Below are 16,408 nucleotides of genomic sequence, written 5' to 3'. Positions count from 1 at the left end.
GTGGATTCTTCAGAAGGATATTCCAAAGTAAAGTTAATTCAAGCTGTGAGGAAGGCAACATGGAGTCTTGTGGAGAAGGAAGCTCAATGCTCTTTCTTCCCCCACTGGTGTTTGCTGAAATGCAAATTGTTCTGTTTCTTGCCATCTCCTCCCCCTACTGTCTTGATAGTTCTGTTCACTACTTATATGTAAACTGAGGTAAATACACATTTCTTTGTTTAGGATAGGGGTGTTTAACAACTTTTGCTTAAGCAGGGATGTCTGGTTTTGAACAAGTAAAATCATACAGGGAGAATTCATAACGTTATGTATAATGTTACTGCATACATTTCACCATGATATTGTTGACCAGAGAGTTATTAGTTTTCCACTGATCACAAGGCATATTTTGTACAAAAAATATTACAATAGTGTGTAGGGTCTGAATACAAGGTGCTTTGAGTCAAAGCTTGATCAACAGTCAAGAATAATTGTTTCAGTTGAAGATAATGTGTGACTTGTGATACAGTATTCAGTGTATCAACTTCATGATCTGGGGACTGAATATAGGTGGGTAGCCATCCGTAGTTAACGAAGAGTTATTGTTACTGTATTTTTCATTAAAACTTGCCCAGACAGATTTGGATTTTCAAGTTGACATTTGAGGAAAAATGCCTGTGCTTGTGCTTTCAAAGCTAATAATCATCTGCGTGTCAATTACACCATTCTGTCAGGACATCTTCATTGAATTTTGGTTCTGTACCTTCTGTGACATTAGCAGGAAAGATGGTGTTCATTGCATCTGGAACATTCCAAGTGGCATGATTGGTTGATTCAGTGTCCTGCAGTATCAGATCAGATGCAGGTCCTCTCTGCCAGGCTGCATTCTGTGTGGCATGAAATGTGTTTTGCCCATCAAATATACACTGTGACGGGGCAAGGCCAGATGGCTATAGGAAAGTAGTGAGAAACAGGTATGTTAGCCCCAGGCTAAACAAATCCTTGTTACTATGGTAACCAAATGGCAGTAGCTTCAGGTTAATCAAGAACCTGGGTCAACTAAGATCCTTCCAGAAAGCAGTGGAAACAGCTAGGTTGAATCAAGAACCTGAAGCCAATCAGGGGCTGGCTGAAACTAGTTAAAAACCTCCCAGTTAGTCAGGTAGGTGTGCATGTCAGGAGCTGTAGGGGGCAGTTATGCTGTTGGAGAGACTGAGCCGTATATACCATATCAGGCACAAGGAAGGAGGCCCTGAGGTAAGGGTGAAGGGGAGCTTGAGGAAGTGGGGGCTGCTGTGGGGAAATAGCCCAGGGAATTGTATGCGTCCTGTTTCTGAAAGATCAGCTACCATAGCTGATACTATTAGGGTCCCTGGGCTGGAGCCTGGAGTAGAGGGTAGGTCCTGGGCTCCCCGCTTTGCCCCCCTGATTAATCACTGAGACTGGGAGACAACAGAGACTGTGCAAGGGAGAATAGTTTCTCCTCACCTCCCTCACTGGCTTATGATGAAAATGGCTCAGTAGGCTGTGACCCTTGCCTCTAGAGAAAGAAGAACTAAGTGGAGGGTCACAGTGAGCCTCTGAGGCTAGCAAAATCCGCCAGGAAACACGGGATCCACAGAGACAAGGACAGAGCTTTGTCACAACACTCATTTGTATTAATGTTATCTGCAGTGAAATGGGTACATATTCCTTTAACTGAGTTCAATGGGATCACTGTTCCACCTCCATTTATTGTCATCAGTTTGCTCTTTGCTAGTACTGTGTCAACTTGAAATATATCCTTGTAGGTGATACAGTGTCCAGCACTGTGAAACCTCTGGACACTTTTTTTGATCTTGTGGTAGGGTGACCAGATGTCCCTTTTTAAAGGGACAGTCCTGTTTTTTGGGATTTTTTTTTCTTATATAGGCGCCTATTACCCCCCACCCCATCCCATTTTTTTGCAGTTGCTATCTGGTCACCCTAACTTGTGGCCTAGTGAAAGGTGGTTCCAAGCCCAATATGTTTGGGTATCCACTTCTTACCTTCACTTACATTGTAAATAAAATCTTGTGCAATACTTAACACCCTGGACTGCTTATACGATTCTTCTTTCTCACTTTCACCTACCTCTGCAACATTATCTGCTGTGTCATCCTCCTCGCCAATCATCACCTTCCTCTATTTCAAGTATAGACCGGCCACCCAAGAGGAATCACAAAAACATAAACACACACTTTGGCACACAGGCTAGTGCCTCTTTCTCACTGATTTTTAACCTCTGGTATCCAGGATGAGAAAGTCTAGCTGAGCACAATTTCAGCGACACATGTACCATTTAGAGAAATTCATCTTCCAGCACAATCCTGGAAACTTAAATGGTGATACATTTTCTTATCCTGCACTGCATGGCAATTTTGACAATTTAGTGACAGAAGTTGACAGGCACTAATAATGTTGGTCTCTCCAAAGCAGGTTGATCATGTAAGACAATTAATGCATAAGCATCATCAAGATGTAGAATAAGTTTTTCTTTGAAGATTGCCATATGACTTACAAAGGGACGTGGGACCACTCCACCATAAGCGTAGTATGCCTTCTGTACTTGAGGGGGCAAGGGGCTTAATACTATTAATAATAGGTATATGTCTAATTTCTAGATTTATTGATTGATAGTGGTACTTAAATTACAGTGCACTTGAAATCACAGATACAGTTTATGTTCATTATTTAATCACCTTTAATTTTTTGTTTTAACATAATTATTTGCCATGTTTACCAGCCACCAATTAAAAAAATCAACATGAGCATAAAAAAAATTCTTGTATAAACCAAACCGAGCATATTCATGTAGCTCTGAATCATGTCTCCCTAGTTTTAAACATACAATGCACATATCAAACAAATCCATCGCTGAAGCCTGCCCCTTTGCCCATCTGCCTAAGCACATTCCACTCACATTTAACCTTCCCTGGTCACTGTCACTCACTGGGCTTGACACAGTCAATGCTGTAACTACACAGGCACCTGGGAAGCAGCTCAGAGCTTATGTTCACTTGCTACAATGTGACCGGTGCTGATTAGAATGTGGCCCCTGTGTCTCGATGTCTGTGTTTCTGGGGCAAGTCTCTTATTTTATAGGCTAGTAAAACTGAAACGGCCCCAAGCTGGAGCCCTGCTGTCCTGCCCTCCCCTTACGCAGCCCATGTGGGGAAACTGAGCTGGACACACAGAGTCCCTGGAGTTGCTGCTCGCCCCCACCCCCAAATGTTCCTCCGTGCCCCCTTAGGGGGCTGGGGAGCAGCAACGCCAGGTGCTTTGTGCATCCAGATCAGTTTTCCCACCGGGGCTGTGCTGTGAGGTGTCAGGAGCTGCTCTCCTGCCCTCCTCTTACGCAGCCCATGTGAGGAAACTGACCTGGATGAACAGAGTGCCTCGGGTCACCACCTATCCCCCAGGGCTGTCCTTAGGATTTATTGGGCCCTAAGCATTATTATTAAACTGGGGCCCCTATGCCCGACTTGGGGTGCAGTCACCACCCCCGACCGCAAACCCCTAGAGGAGCCCCCCTCCCATTGCTGATACACACCGAGCTTTGTACGCAGCAGACACTGTGGCAGCCCAGGCTCACAGCCCGGGGTGGGGCGGGACAAGGCAGCAAAGGATACTGAGCCACCTGGCCTGCCCGATGGAGGCGGAGAGTCACAGCTCCCTGCAGAGACCCCCTGTACCCTCTCCCTCATGCAGAATGCGCCGCGCCGGTGCATTCAGCTCTGTGAATATGGCCCCTGCCTAAGGAGACTGCATGCACGCTGGGTGTGCGGGAGCCGACCTGCTCCTACTTGCTGTCATGGTGGTGCCCCAAATTTCAAGTGTCCTATGCTTGTTCACTTAGTGGCAAATAATGCATTGTTCATAAGATACTGTTGAGGGATGTTTCAGATGCAAGACTGCCTCCATGTTTCTTCTATGGAATACCTGATGAAAATAATAAATATAATAACTACCATGTAAATATTGAATACATAATTACAAAATATTTACCCATATGTAGCTTATGCCATGACATAGATATCCAAATCAAACTCAACTCACTTACCTTGTAAGCAAAAGACAGCTTGAGGTTGGGGTAGTGGCAAGAGCGAATATTTAGCCAATAATAATTTGTATTTTTGAAAGAGAAGAACTTATAGAAATAAACTGTATCATACCATGTTGTAGTATGATATTTTGTGTAATGCACAGCAGTTCCTTTACATTCTTCACATATTAAAAAAAATCTGAAAAGTAGTTAGTTTACTTAATCTTAAATGTACTGCAGAACCAACAAACTTCAAGTCCATATTATCACGTGACCAGAGGAAGTATGCTCTTCTACAGAGATCTTTCTGAGAGCACAGTATTCCAAATTAGAAACATAGTCCATATTTAGTACCTCTCCTTTACTTTATGTTTATTTTTTTAAAGTTGTAAATGGTGGCCCTTTTCTTTTATTGTTTTTATTTACCTTAAAGTTGAAAATTGAGCTTGGTAAACATCGTTTCAGATTCAGCACATTCAAATTAGGAAAGAAAACATGTTTACTGACTTTCCCCAGAAACGCTATTTCATTAATATGAACTTATCTGGGAATTTGGGCAAAGATATTCTAAAGCAAAAGCAATAGTACTGCACAGGTTACCCAGCAGAGGGTATTACACTGCAATACATTCAATGTTCTTCCCTCTCCCCTAAAGAGAGTTCATGACCTCAGTAAAGTAATCTCCTTCAGCCTAGAGACCTGGGTCCTACGGCTCAGTCTGTCTCCAAATCAAAGCCTCATGAGTAGCATACCACCAAAATCAACACATAATTTACATTTAAATTATAAATATGTATTCATTTAAAAACAATACAGTTGATACTAGCAGTGCGGTCATTTTGATACAAGTAAAGTAATGGTATTACAATGCATCCTTTATATTTTAGCTTCTAAAATCAGGGCTGGGATCCCATACTGAAGGGGAAAAAACCCTCTATGTACTTGTAAAACTGGACTAAAACAGCTTGCACTAACACAAGAGGATGGAGCATCAAAATTTATTACTGGATGGTTTCTAATAAGGCAAAAAATAACAGTACAATTTATTATGAGTAAGGATATGATTCTGCAACGGAGGTCACGGGTTCCGTGACTTTCTGGGACCTCTGTGACTTCTTCCAGGACAGGCCTGGAATAGCTGTCAGCCCTGGGGCCACCAGAACAGCTGCCAGAGGATAGCCTCTGGCAGTGCTCTGACAAGGTATTTTTAGTAAAAGTTAGGGACAGGTCATGACCTCTCCCTGTCTTTTACTAAAAATACCCATGACAGAATCTTAACCTTAATCATGAGACCAAATTTTTTTGCATCATATGCAGATCCACATTTGCATGGTATAAAAATCATAGAAATGTACAGCTGGAAGGGGCTTTGAGAGGTCATCTAATCCACTCCCATGCGCTGAGGCAGGACCAAGTATACTTAGACCATCCTGACAGGTGTTTGTCGATATACAAGGCCAAAGCTAGAAGCACCACACTCTTACATTACCAACGGTGAATGAGGCAGAGACACTGGGGCAAAGGTACATTTGCATTACTTGGATTTTGTTCTTCTAAATAGGTCAGTGGTAGAATGGGCACTGAATTATATAACGCCCTATTATGGTCAGGGTAATTTTAGGGGTGTGTTTTGCATTTAGGAACTAAAGATCAACCTTATATAAAAGAGAGGAGAAGGAGGAGGAAGGGGGTCTAAGATCACAGAACAAAATATAGCAACAGTAATGCCACTTCACCAATCTACACTCTGACAGCAAAATTATGATTAGCCCTAATGTGACCAGGCAAGGGACCAGATGGCAGTAAGGATTCCCCATGCATGGCCATATTAGCACAGACTTAGATCTAGGAGCAGGGGGAGCACAATGGCTGCCTGTCGGATGCTCCCCACAAAAGCAGCGGGAAGGGATTGGATGGGAAGAGGTGTGAGAGGTTGGTGCTATGCCTGTCATGCACCAGCCAGCAGGGTTGGTTGGCCATGCCGTGGGGAGTAAGGAAGTAATGCTGCACCCTAGAAAAGGGGTGTTGCAAATGACTCTCCCTCCAGAGCATCAAGGGAGCCCCGAGGGATTTGTGCCCGCGAAGGGTGTGTCTAAGACACAATACTTCCCAGGGCCTCGTCTGGGATGGTGCGAGTTATGCACTGTCCCTTATTCAGGGCAGTCCCTAAAGGCACACTCCAGCCCTTAAAAACAAATCAATCTCTAAAACACTGAGGGCAAGCATTTCACTTCTGTACAGGAGCAAGAATAATGACTGTTGGAATTCTATATATACCCCCTGAAGAGGTGCTACCGATTCTGTACAGCTGAGTTAGAACTGATCCAGGAAAACAGCGCAAAACAGATACAAAAATTAAATTAAGTGCTAAAAACCCAAAACAAAGGGGTATCGTTACAAAGGACACCAGTGCTTTTTAGAACAGAAGACACTGTTTGGGAGGTGGAAAGGGCCTTCAATAGATTTTAAGCAGCAGGAAGGAAGTGTAAGGGCTGGTCTACACTGGGGGGGGGGAGGGGGGGATCGATCTAAGATACGCAACTTCAGCTACGCTATTCGCGTAGCTGAAGTCGAAGTATCTTAGCTCGACTTACCTGGCTGTCCCCATGGCGGCAAGTTGACCACCACGGCTCCCCCGTCGACTCTGCTTACTCCTCTTGCCGAGGTGGAGTATGGGCATCGATTCGGGGATCCATTTATCGCGTCTAGACGTGTAGAGGCGCGTGTAGACGTGGCCTTAGATTCCAGCAGCAAGTGCCACCTTAGGTTCCATTATAGTGAAGACTTGGTCACCTGCCAACCCACGGCACTGTGATGAGATCCTTAAAAGATGGGTGGTGTGCAAGTCTAGTTACACACAAAAAGAGATTAGGAAGGACAATCACTTTTGTTTTACTAACAGAATTTCGCACACACCAGGCACACTGAATTATGTCATGTTAACCAGAAAGTATAAAATTCCCAGTGAAGAGGGCATCATAAAGTAAATATTTACTGCTTTGCAGTATAAATACCTCATTGCGGTACACAGCTGAAATACAGGAAATACCATGGTAAAGACAATACCACAGTACGTCTGTTTAGTTTGCAATGGTGGTCACTCTGCAAAGGAAAAGACAAAAACCTCCAATTTGCATAACTAGCTTAATTTAATTCAAATGAACAATTCAAAGATAATTATGCAAAGGGGTGAGAATTGGGGTAGATATATCTATTTAGAATACCATTTAAATGATATTTAAAAAACCTAATACTGAAGCTTTAGGTGTCCAAACAGCTCAGAGAATTTGTTTTAAGCCTGAACAGACCCTTACAATCATCTAGTCTGCCCTCCTGCATAAACTGGGATATATTAATTTACAATCGCATAATGATGACCACTCAGCCCCATAAGAATAATCTCATGCAGGAAACAAATTAATTCATCCAGGAAATAACTCAAGACACGAGAAAAGCCCCCAAATCAGCTGTTACTAAACAAAGCCAGAAATTCACCTAAGAGTATATTTGCAGAATATATTTGTATATTTGATCCTGATACTGCAAATAATACTCTTATAGGCCTTGGCTGGGAAACCCTTATGACCGATGGTAAACATGAGTAGTCCCAATGAGTGTAATAGATCTACTCCTATAAGCAAACGCTCACCGACATGAGTAAAGAGAGCACAAGCCAGCCCTCTGCACATTCACCACTATGGCAGTGTAATGTCAAAACAGCATTTATTACAGCCCACTCTGCATGCCAAGTACTTCAAAAAGGGCTATTGTACAGCCCAAAAGTGATTGCAACTACAGCTGTTTAGCTGCTGAATACAACCCATTCCTAATATATAGCAATGAGTAAATAACAACACAATAATCCAGTCCAGACTTTCTTTGTGTGGATGAATTTCCTGCTGGTCTGAAAGGGGCCTGGCTGATTGCCGTGAGGCCGGTGTCACCTGTTTATCCATAAAACAAGTACAGCAGGACAGTGGCAATATATATTACCCAGACTCCCCTGCCAGTGGGCTCCAAATCTGAAACAGGGGGACACCACCTTCATGGTAAACGGGTGGGCCAGGCTTCCTGCCCATTCAATCCTTTGTCTTCTCTGGTGGGTGTGCCAGTTGCGGGGGTGGAGAGGTGCTATGTTGAAGACTCTCAACCACTGAGACCAGGACTGAAAGTCTAAAACTCATATCACATAGGCCACCAATAAATCAGCAGTGTGTGTCAATTTTGGGTCTATATTGACCTGGGTTGAATGTGAACCATTGACCTTAAAGTCCATAAACCCATAACCAATCCCCTGAGCTTTGAGGTCTAGTCCCCCACTAGGAGCTATGCTAAGTCAGAATTTAGGATATTAACAGTATTGAAAAGAGACTAATACCTTTTAGGATCTAACTATTATTTTGTGCTGAATGGCTCTACTCTTCTGCTCTTTTTGTCTAATCAAGCCTTACTTAGAACTCACTGGTACAAAGTGGTCCTTGGGGCAGCGAAAGTAGGACCCCTAATCTAAAACATTAACTATACACGCAGAAAACTCTTGTCTTTTATTACTAATTATCCATAAAAACTGCTTTTCAAAGGGAACTAGTAAAAATACCATGCTTCAGTGGGCCCCAATGAAAACGTATCAGTGACAACCCAAAGTCCATTGAAGTCAATGGGAGTGTTTTTTCTATTGACTTCAGTGGGCTTTGGATCATGCTCCAACATTAGAAAGGGGCTCTTTGCCACTAATAGGTGTTAAATGTATTCACGGATACACCAGCAACACCCGACTTTCCTGTTCATTACCCATTCAGGAACTGCTGAACTGCAGTATTGTGATCTTTCAAATTTTCGCAAGAGACAGAGCTTTGAAGAGGAATTTATGAAGATTTTTGTCTCTAACTCCACCGCCAGGTTTACATAGAATTCTAGCTATACCATGTAAATCTCTCCTTATTGGAACATTCTGCAAATATTCCTGTTTCGCAGGAACTCTACTAGAGATTAATTCAGGCTAAAAAGACTCAAGAGCCAGATGTATTTTCTATGACTTTTACCAACTGGCAGAAAGACATCTTGGAAGAGCAAGAATTTTCCATGTAGTAAAATCTGGTCAAAGTATTTGAACATTCATGATTAAATCATGATCTTCGAGGAATTGCCTTTTGAGTGCTGTTTTATGCCATGTATTAAGAATATTCTCCTCTTATTGAAAATATGGAAACTTATAAATAGATTAACACTCAAATATTGTTTTTGTTTCCATTAGATAGCAATATTGGCAACTCATCTGTATTCAGAATCTCATCAGTAGTTCTTTTTATATTCTTTGGAAAAAGATGTTTGTTTATTTTTCTAGCCTTTTACAAAATGTTTCATCCCATGGATGAATAACAAATGACTCAGGATGGAAAATTCCCCTGGTTTATCTACGGGAAGGCAGCTCAAAAACTGAGGATTTCTATTTTAATGTACATCTCCAAATGTTGTTCAAAATAGTCTGAAGTCTCGTAGGGATCATTCTGACCTGGACAGATTCCTTTTCATGGTATTCAAGAGCTTTTTAATTAAGGTGGGAATTAATGTTGTTGGTACCCATTTATAATCTGCTGGAAATCTGACTGTCTCCTCTTAGCAGAGAACAAAAGAACTTTTCTGAAACCTGGTTATGGCCTAAGGAAGATAAATTAGACCTCAAAGATCCCTCCATAGACCAATGCAGAGAAACAATCACCACCATTTTCAAGGACTAGAACAAAAATGGATTCATCTCTGTCGTAATGCCACCAAGGACCATCTTTTTGTTATAAGTTTGTGCAGCACCTGGCAAAATGGGGTCCTGGCCCATGACTGGGGCTTTGGAAGTACTAGTGCAATTCAAATAACTAATAAATAATCATACAAAAGGTACGGTGGCTGATAGGGATTTCACTGGAAGGGATTTCTCTAATCATATTAAGGGAGCCAGACTAAGAGGAAAATAGTTGTTGCTCTTTGCTTAAATTATGACCATGAGCCCAAGCTCTGTCCATCTGCCCCGCGGGATGTTTCTACTAAAAAGTGTGTTAACAGTGAAATAATTCAGGTTATTTAAACTTTTACTGCATGCTGAGACCCATTCTTTCAGATTCCAGTATACTGGTAATATCTGGAGGGCTCTCTCTTCCACTGTCAGGGCAAAATTTTAATTTAAAAAATACCTTGAAAGTTCAGATTCTGCAGAAACTGCTGTAGATGCTACATCAGGGAGATGCTAGCATGGCATATTACTAAGTACTGGCTCAGTGCAAACCCATGCTCAGAACTCAGAGGGTATATCTTCACTGCAAGTTAGTCTGGGCCTATCCAGGTGTTGCCTTACCACTCCTCTCATCCATGCACAAACATCTCTCACCTGAGTTAAGTGGTGCTTTCAACCCAGGCCACGTGGCCTGGTTTGGAGGTATGGTTTAGAGCTCACGTTCCACTTTCACGGAGCAGGTAACCTGTTCCCTCTGCAGCGAGGACACAGGCTAAAATCACTTGACTGCTGATAATCCTCCAATGCCTTCCCACAAATCCCCCCTGTGCTCAGAAGGATAGACAAATTCTCCCACAACTCACTGGGAAAGAATCATGGAGAGGCTCAGTTTAGTGCATCACAAGGAACCATGGGAAATGTCTCCAGAAGACTCAGTGATACACATGGGTGAGTGTAGCACCAGCGAGGACATCATAACCTGAATAGGTCTTTGTAGAGTGGCTGCTGTTAAGTCACGTGCTCAGACCTGAGTACCAATCACCCAGGCTCATTCTGCAGAGAAGACAGACCCACAGACCCATTCATAGAATCACAGAATCGAATCATAGAATATCAGGGTTGGAAGGGACCTCAGGAGGTCATCTAGTTCAACCCCCTGCTCAAAGCAGGACCAATCCCCTGTTAAAAACCAGCTGAGGAGGCTAGCTGGTGGCGTAGATTAATGCAATAAAGGAAAATTGGGTTTAGATCATAGAAAATATTGTTAAGTTTTCTGTGAAGGCCTGAAAAACAAACCACCAACAAAATCAGCCTGGTTTATTATCATTATAACTTTAGTGTTTGACTCACTGGATATATTTAAGTGATGAATCCTTGCATTATACCAGACTTAATATCCTTCAGATAGCTGAGGAAGGGTGTATAATGGCCTTGTGTAATATTTATGTGTCCATGTTTTATGAAATGTGACCCTACTCATATATCTAGTTAACATCCAAAGTATTAAATACTTTAGCAACTGTTGCTAGCGCTGTGTTGCATATTGTTTAGATAGGTTTTGTAGTAGATTGAAAAGGTTTTGTATTTGATAGAAAAGAATAAACTACATTTTGAAGACCTTTGGACTGTCAAAGAGAGCAATGAGATAACCTTGCTCTGAATTTTAAGAGTACAATTGTCTTAATATAAAACAATGCCCACGAAAGAAAGATTCTTAAAGACTAACGAAAGGGAGTTTTCCATTCAAAGGGATACTACTGTCAAGTCAAATGTGGTCCTAAATGTCGGCTTTGTAAAAACAAGCTTTTACAAGACCTAAACCAATAGAGACATTTTTACGAATTTAAAAAGAATGACAATGGACAATTTTTTAAAACAACAACGAAATTTCCCTGCAATCTATGCCACCCTATCATTGGAGCATTAAGTAAGGGCATGGGAAAGCTGAAGACAAAACTGATTAGAAAGTCATGATAAGCCAAAGAGAACCTGACAAATTCATTTTCAATTGTCAAGCCTGAGGAAAAAAACCAAACAGCATAAATAGCGGCAAGTGAACAAGATTTTTAAAAAAGTGTCTGTTTTCCTTTCCTAAGGGCCCTTTCTTTGAACAGCCAAAGTTGACTTCAGTGGTAGTACTGGGAATTCTAGGAATGTAGGATGTAACCTTCAAATGTTACCTGCAAAATAGGTAAGGAGATTTGTTTTAAAAACTATATAGGAAATGCCATACTGGATCAGACCATATAGTCCAGTGTCCTCTCCAGTAGTGGTTGACACCAGCTACTTCAAGGATGGTGCAAGAAACTGTGCAGTAGGTAGTTATGGGATAACCTGTCCACAGAAAAGTTTCTTCCTAACCCCCATCAGTTAGAAGTTGGCTAAAGCCCTGAAGCATGAGGGTTTCTATCACTTGCAAACATTTTTTGTTTTAATCTTTACTTTGGAACTTAACTCTGGATGTTTTCATTATGTTTAACCCTTCACAGTGACCTTTCAGTGCAGAATGTAAAACACAAAGTTTACCTGATTCAAAGAAGCTGACTCAAGAGTCTTAACAGTGGCATAAAGTGGTGGGGTATGTTCCATTATTTTGCCACTTACACTCAACATGTAACTTGCACTGGTTTTGTATTCCTCGAGAATCAAATTCTGCCTGGTGTGGTGGATTCAACTTCCTTTGAGACCAATGTATAGTGTTGGTGTGTAACAGTGTGAGAAGGGCTTTACAAAAAAAAAAAAAAAATCTTTCATGCTCTTAGTAACTTCTCCTGCTCCCTGTCTAAGTTTTATTTGCTTAGGGCACCAGAGTGGATGGAGCAGGTGTATGTTACCCTCTTTTGCCACGTACACCTAACATGTAGCTAACACCACTGTTTATATCACTTCTGGATTTGGCCCAGAAATTCCTCCAGGAGTTGCACTTCCCCTCTCCAGGCTACATTTGGCGGAATTAGCCCATGATCTTTATGCTCACACAATCCCATATACATAAGCCGCACTCAGATTGTTTTCAAATAGAATGTATACATGTATGTTGGAATTAAGCAGTTTGAAACAGCAAAATATTATATATATATAATATATATATATATATATATAAAAAATCTATATTTATATATATAAGAAACATCCAAAATTCAAATTGATTTACATTGTTTTGTTTATTTGGGACTTGTTGATAGAATTACGCTTTAATACACCATAATAGGAGATAATTAAGATTTAAGTGAGGTGTAACAGGATCATGAATGGCTGAAGGTCAGGACTATATTATAGAAGACTAAAAATAAAATACCAGCAGATTGCTTCTGGGCCTGAATGAGCTGATTCTGCCAAACCATACTGTCAGGTACCGGGAGTCCAGAAAACCATGACAAACTGGGCAGCCAGCAGACTGTTCAGATGACCCTCTCCTCCCTAATTTACCTTATGGTTTTGAGAATTGGGGGTACAGGAGAAAAAAAACCCTCAACCCAAAAAACTTTATGAAGACTCTGACCTAGGTGAGAATGCTGAAATAGTCTGCTTGAGGGGTTGCCCATAAATTGATCTCAAAATTCTGGACCCAAACTCTGTTTACCTGCCAAATCAGTCCTCTGTGATGTGTGTCCTTCCCTTGGAGTTAATCCACCAGGAAGGAGTTCTAATGTACTTCTGCCTTGAATCATCAGAAGATCTTGGTTTCATACAGTAGTTGATCTTTCTGATTGTCCACGAATACTCCCCCTGGCAACTGATACATCTACCTGATAGGCAGGAATGAAGCAAATGCTTAGAGCTTCCTGCCAAAAGGAAGAAATGGTGCTAGCTGGCAAGGGAAGAGGAGGCTTATGCTCTAACCACCATTCTGGGATAAAACCTGACCAATGGTACAGAGAATGGGTCCCATAATTCCAGTAACACAGGTACATGTGGCTGAGATAAAAGGAGCTCCATGTTAGCTGCAGGAAAACTAGGAGACAGCATTGGTACAAAGGAGAGCAGTGGGAGTTCTTCCGCACTGAGTGGGAAAGAAACAAAGTCTTCAGGAATCTTCTTTTCTCCTCTCCCAGAAGGTGATGGGAACCACTGCAGAGTTTTTCTTCATGGAGAAGGGCTGGCTTCTGGGAATGGGTTTGGCCAGACCATGAGGAGGGGTGTTCAGACAAGGGCAGCAGGAATTCTCTGGTTCTATTGAAGACCATGCTTAACCCCAGCCAGCAATGGCAGCCTCTGTCTCTTGGCACCAATAGTTCCCAGATTACCTCTTGCCATCTCAGATTTGAGGTAGCTTGCCAGCTAGTGGCATCACACAGACTGTCATCATAAAATCATAGAATCAGAATATCAGGGTTGGCAGAGACCTCAGGAGGTCATCTAGTCCAACCCCCTGCTCAGAGCAGGAGCAACCCCAACTAAATCATCCCAGCCAGGGCTTTGTCATCCTCCTAGGGTACACCCATGTGACAACACAGATGCAGGACCTCAGTTTTAAAGTTTCATCCAGAAACATCCCATCCACTGAACTTCATGCAATTCCACTTATCTACTGTGGTGGGAGAGAAAGATTAAGTTATTCTTGCTGACATTCAAACCTGTGATGCAAGAGAATCTAGAGACTGCAAACCTGCTGCTTAGACCATTAAACTACCCCTCTGGCTGGGCTTATTGTAAAATTAGAGAGCTCATTTTGGTAGGCCATTTCCCCTCTGGCTTTGAGAACAGTACATATGCTACTAAAGCTAAAAGTAAAATTGCACTTGAGAGGCAGGCTCATCTGGATCCTAGAGCATAAGAACTGCAAAGACTCTAGGGATACAAGGTCATATCCTTGTTTATTAGCCACAGAAGAGAGAAACCAACATCCGCTACCAGGCACTTCACTGCCATGTCCACAGAACTTTCCTTCACTAGATCCTGACTATCCTCTTTCTTATTTTATACCCTGAAAAGGGTCCCCAGCTGTCCTGCTCTTCAAGAGATAACATGCTATCACAGCATCCTGCTCCTTGCCATAACTCCTTAGAGCAGGGGTGGGCAAACTTTTTGGCCAGAGGGCCACATCTGCGTAGAGAATTGTATGATGGGCCATGACTGCTCATGAAATTGGGGTTGGGGTGCGGGAGGAGGTAAGGGCTCTGGTTGGGGGTGGGGGCTCCACGGTGAGGACAGAAATGAAGAGTTTAGGATGCGGAAGAGGGTTCTGGGCTGGAGTAGGGGGGCTGGGATGCGGGGCGGGGTGAGGACTCCGGCTGGGGGTGCAGGCTTTGGGGTGGGGTTGGGGATGAGGGGTTTGGGGTGCAGGAGGGTGCTCTGGGCTGGGATTGAGGGCTTCGGAGGGTGGGAGGGGGATCAAGGCTGGGGCAGGGGGTTGGGGCTCGGGGGGAGACTCAGGGGTGCAGGCTGCGGGCAGCACTTACCTCAAGTGGTTCCCAGAAGCAGCGGCATGTCCCCCCTCTGGCTCCTACACGGAGGTGCAACCAGGCAGCTCTGCTGCGCGCTGCCTGGTCCGCAGGTGCCGCCCCTGCAGCTCCCATTGACTGTGGTTCCCGGCCAATGGGAGCTGCGGGGGTGACGCTTGGTGCGGGGGCAGTGTGCGGAGGGAGTCCCCTGGCTGCCCCTACGTGTAGGAGCCGGAGGGAGGCCATGCCGCTGCTTCTGGGAACCGCGCAGAGCGGCCCCCAACCCTGCTCCACAGCTGGAGCGCTGGACTGGGACAGGTCCCAGACCCCACTCCCCAGCAGGAGCTCGAGGGCCGGATTAAAATGGCTGGCAGGCCGGATCAGGCCGTAGTTTGCCTACTCCTGCCTTAGAATATTCTTAAATAATACAATAACAATGGGCAAAGTCCTAAGGGAAATGCTGAGCCCAACAACCTCCCATTACTATTAGCTCAGCACCTCTCCGGATGTGGCTCACTGCTTGCAAAGACTCTAGCAAACTTTAAGCGTCAACGCCTTCTTAACTACATAACATTTGGAAGAAGTATAAAAGTGAACAAAAAGAACGATAATTTCTTAAAGCCTGTTAAAAAATAATCTGGCATACATGTAATTATAAGAGACGTCAAAACTTCCCACAGAGAACTGAAAGCTACAAGGAAGCACAGAGTAATAAAATTACCAAGCTGCTTGTCTGCCATTTCCTCGCTTTCTAATTAAGAGACATCAGAACACTGATAAGTGATTCAGTGAATCCAATGCATTTCATTTAGCAAAAAACTCAAGAGCCTCCAATCGATGACAAGACTTCACTCAAGCATATGCTGGATCACAGAAGGATCCACTTCTCCGGCCATCAGACTGGTGTGCAGACTTTGGATTGTTGCTTTGATTCCAAAACGCTGTCTCCAAAGGACAAATGCAGCCACAATCTGTGACTGCACATTGTGAGGGTGATTGACTTTACATCTGTAGATGTCATTCTGTGACAAACCCAGGTATAGTACAATATGCTCCCACTCAGGCCCCAGACTCCTGGCAAGTTTGTTAATCTGCTGATCCGTTGGTGGGTTCTTCAAAACTTCTGGTGGAATTCCAGTTAACCCGTCATCTGGAAAAAAGCAAAAAACATACATACATCACTAGGCAATATTTTGGGCAAAAAATGGGCAAGGTTAATGCAGCCGGAAGCTTCAACAAAAGGGTTAAGCTTTATGG

General features: G+C 43.1%; 1 protein-coding gene across 8 annotated transcripts in view; it reads right to left on the bottom strand.

The window, feature by feature from the left end:
- Positions 1-2,652: 2,652 nt before the first annotated feature.
- CRADD (CASP2 and RIPK1 domain containing adaptor with death domain) overlaps positions 2,653-16,408 on the bottom strand; it is a 118,386-nt gene continuing 104,630 nt past the window's right edge. For 4 of the 8 annotated variants that reach the window (XM_034772781.1, XM_034772764.1, XM_034772771.1 and 1 more), the window contains exon 5: positions 15,356-16,301. In XM_034772781.1, coding sequence (XP_034628672.1) covers positions 16,000-16,301 — 302 coding nt within the window. In that variant the 3' untranslated portion in view covers positions 15,356-15,999. The other 4 variants (XR_004645991.1, XR_004645993.1, XR_004645990.1 and 1 more) reach the window with 4 other exon arrangements.

This window comes from Trachemys scripta, chromosome 1 (assembly GCF_013100865.1).
Source record: "Trachemys scripta elegans isolate TJP31775 chromosome 1, CAS_Tse_1.0, whole genome shotgun sequence".
NCBI lineage: Eukaryota > Metazoa > Chordata > Testudines > Emydidae > Trachemys > Trachemys scripta.
This window is presented reverse-complemented; position numbering and strand designations above follow the sequence as displayed.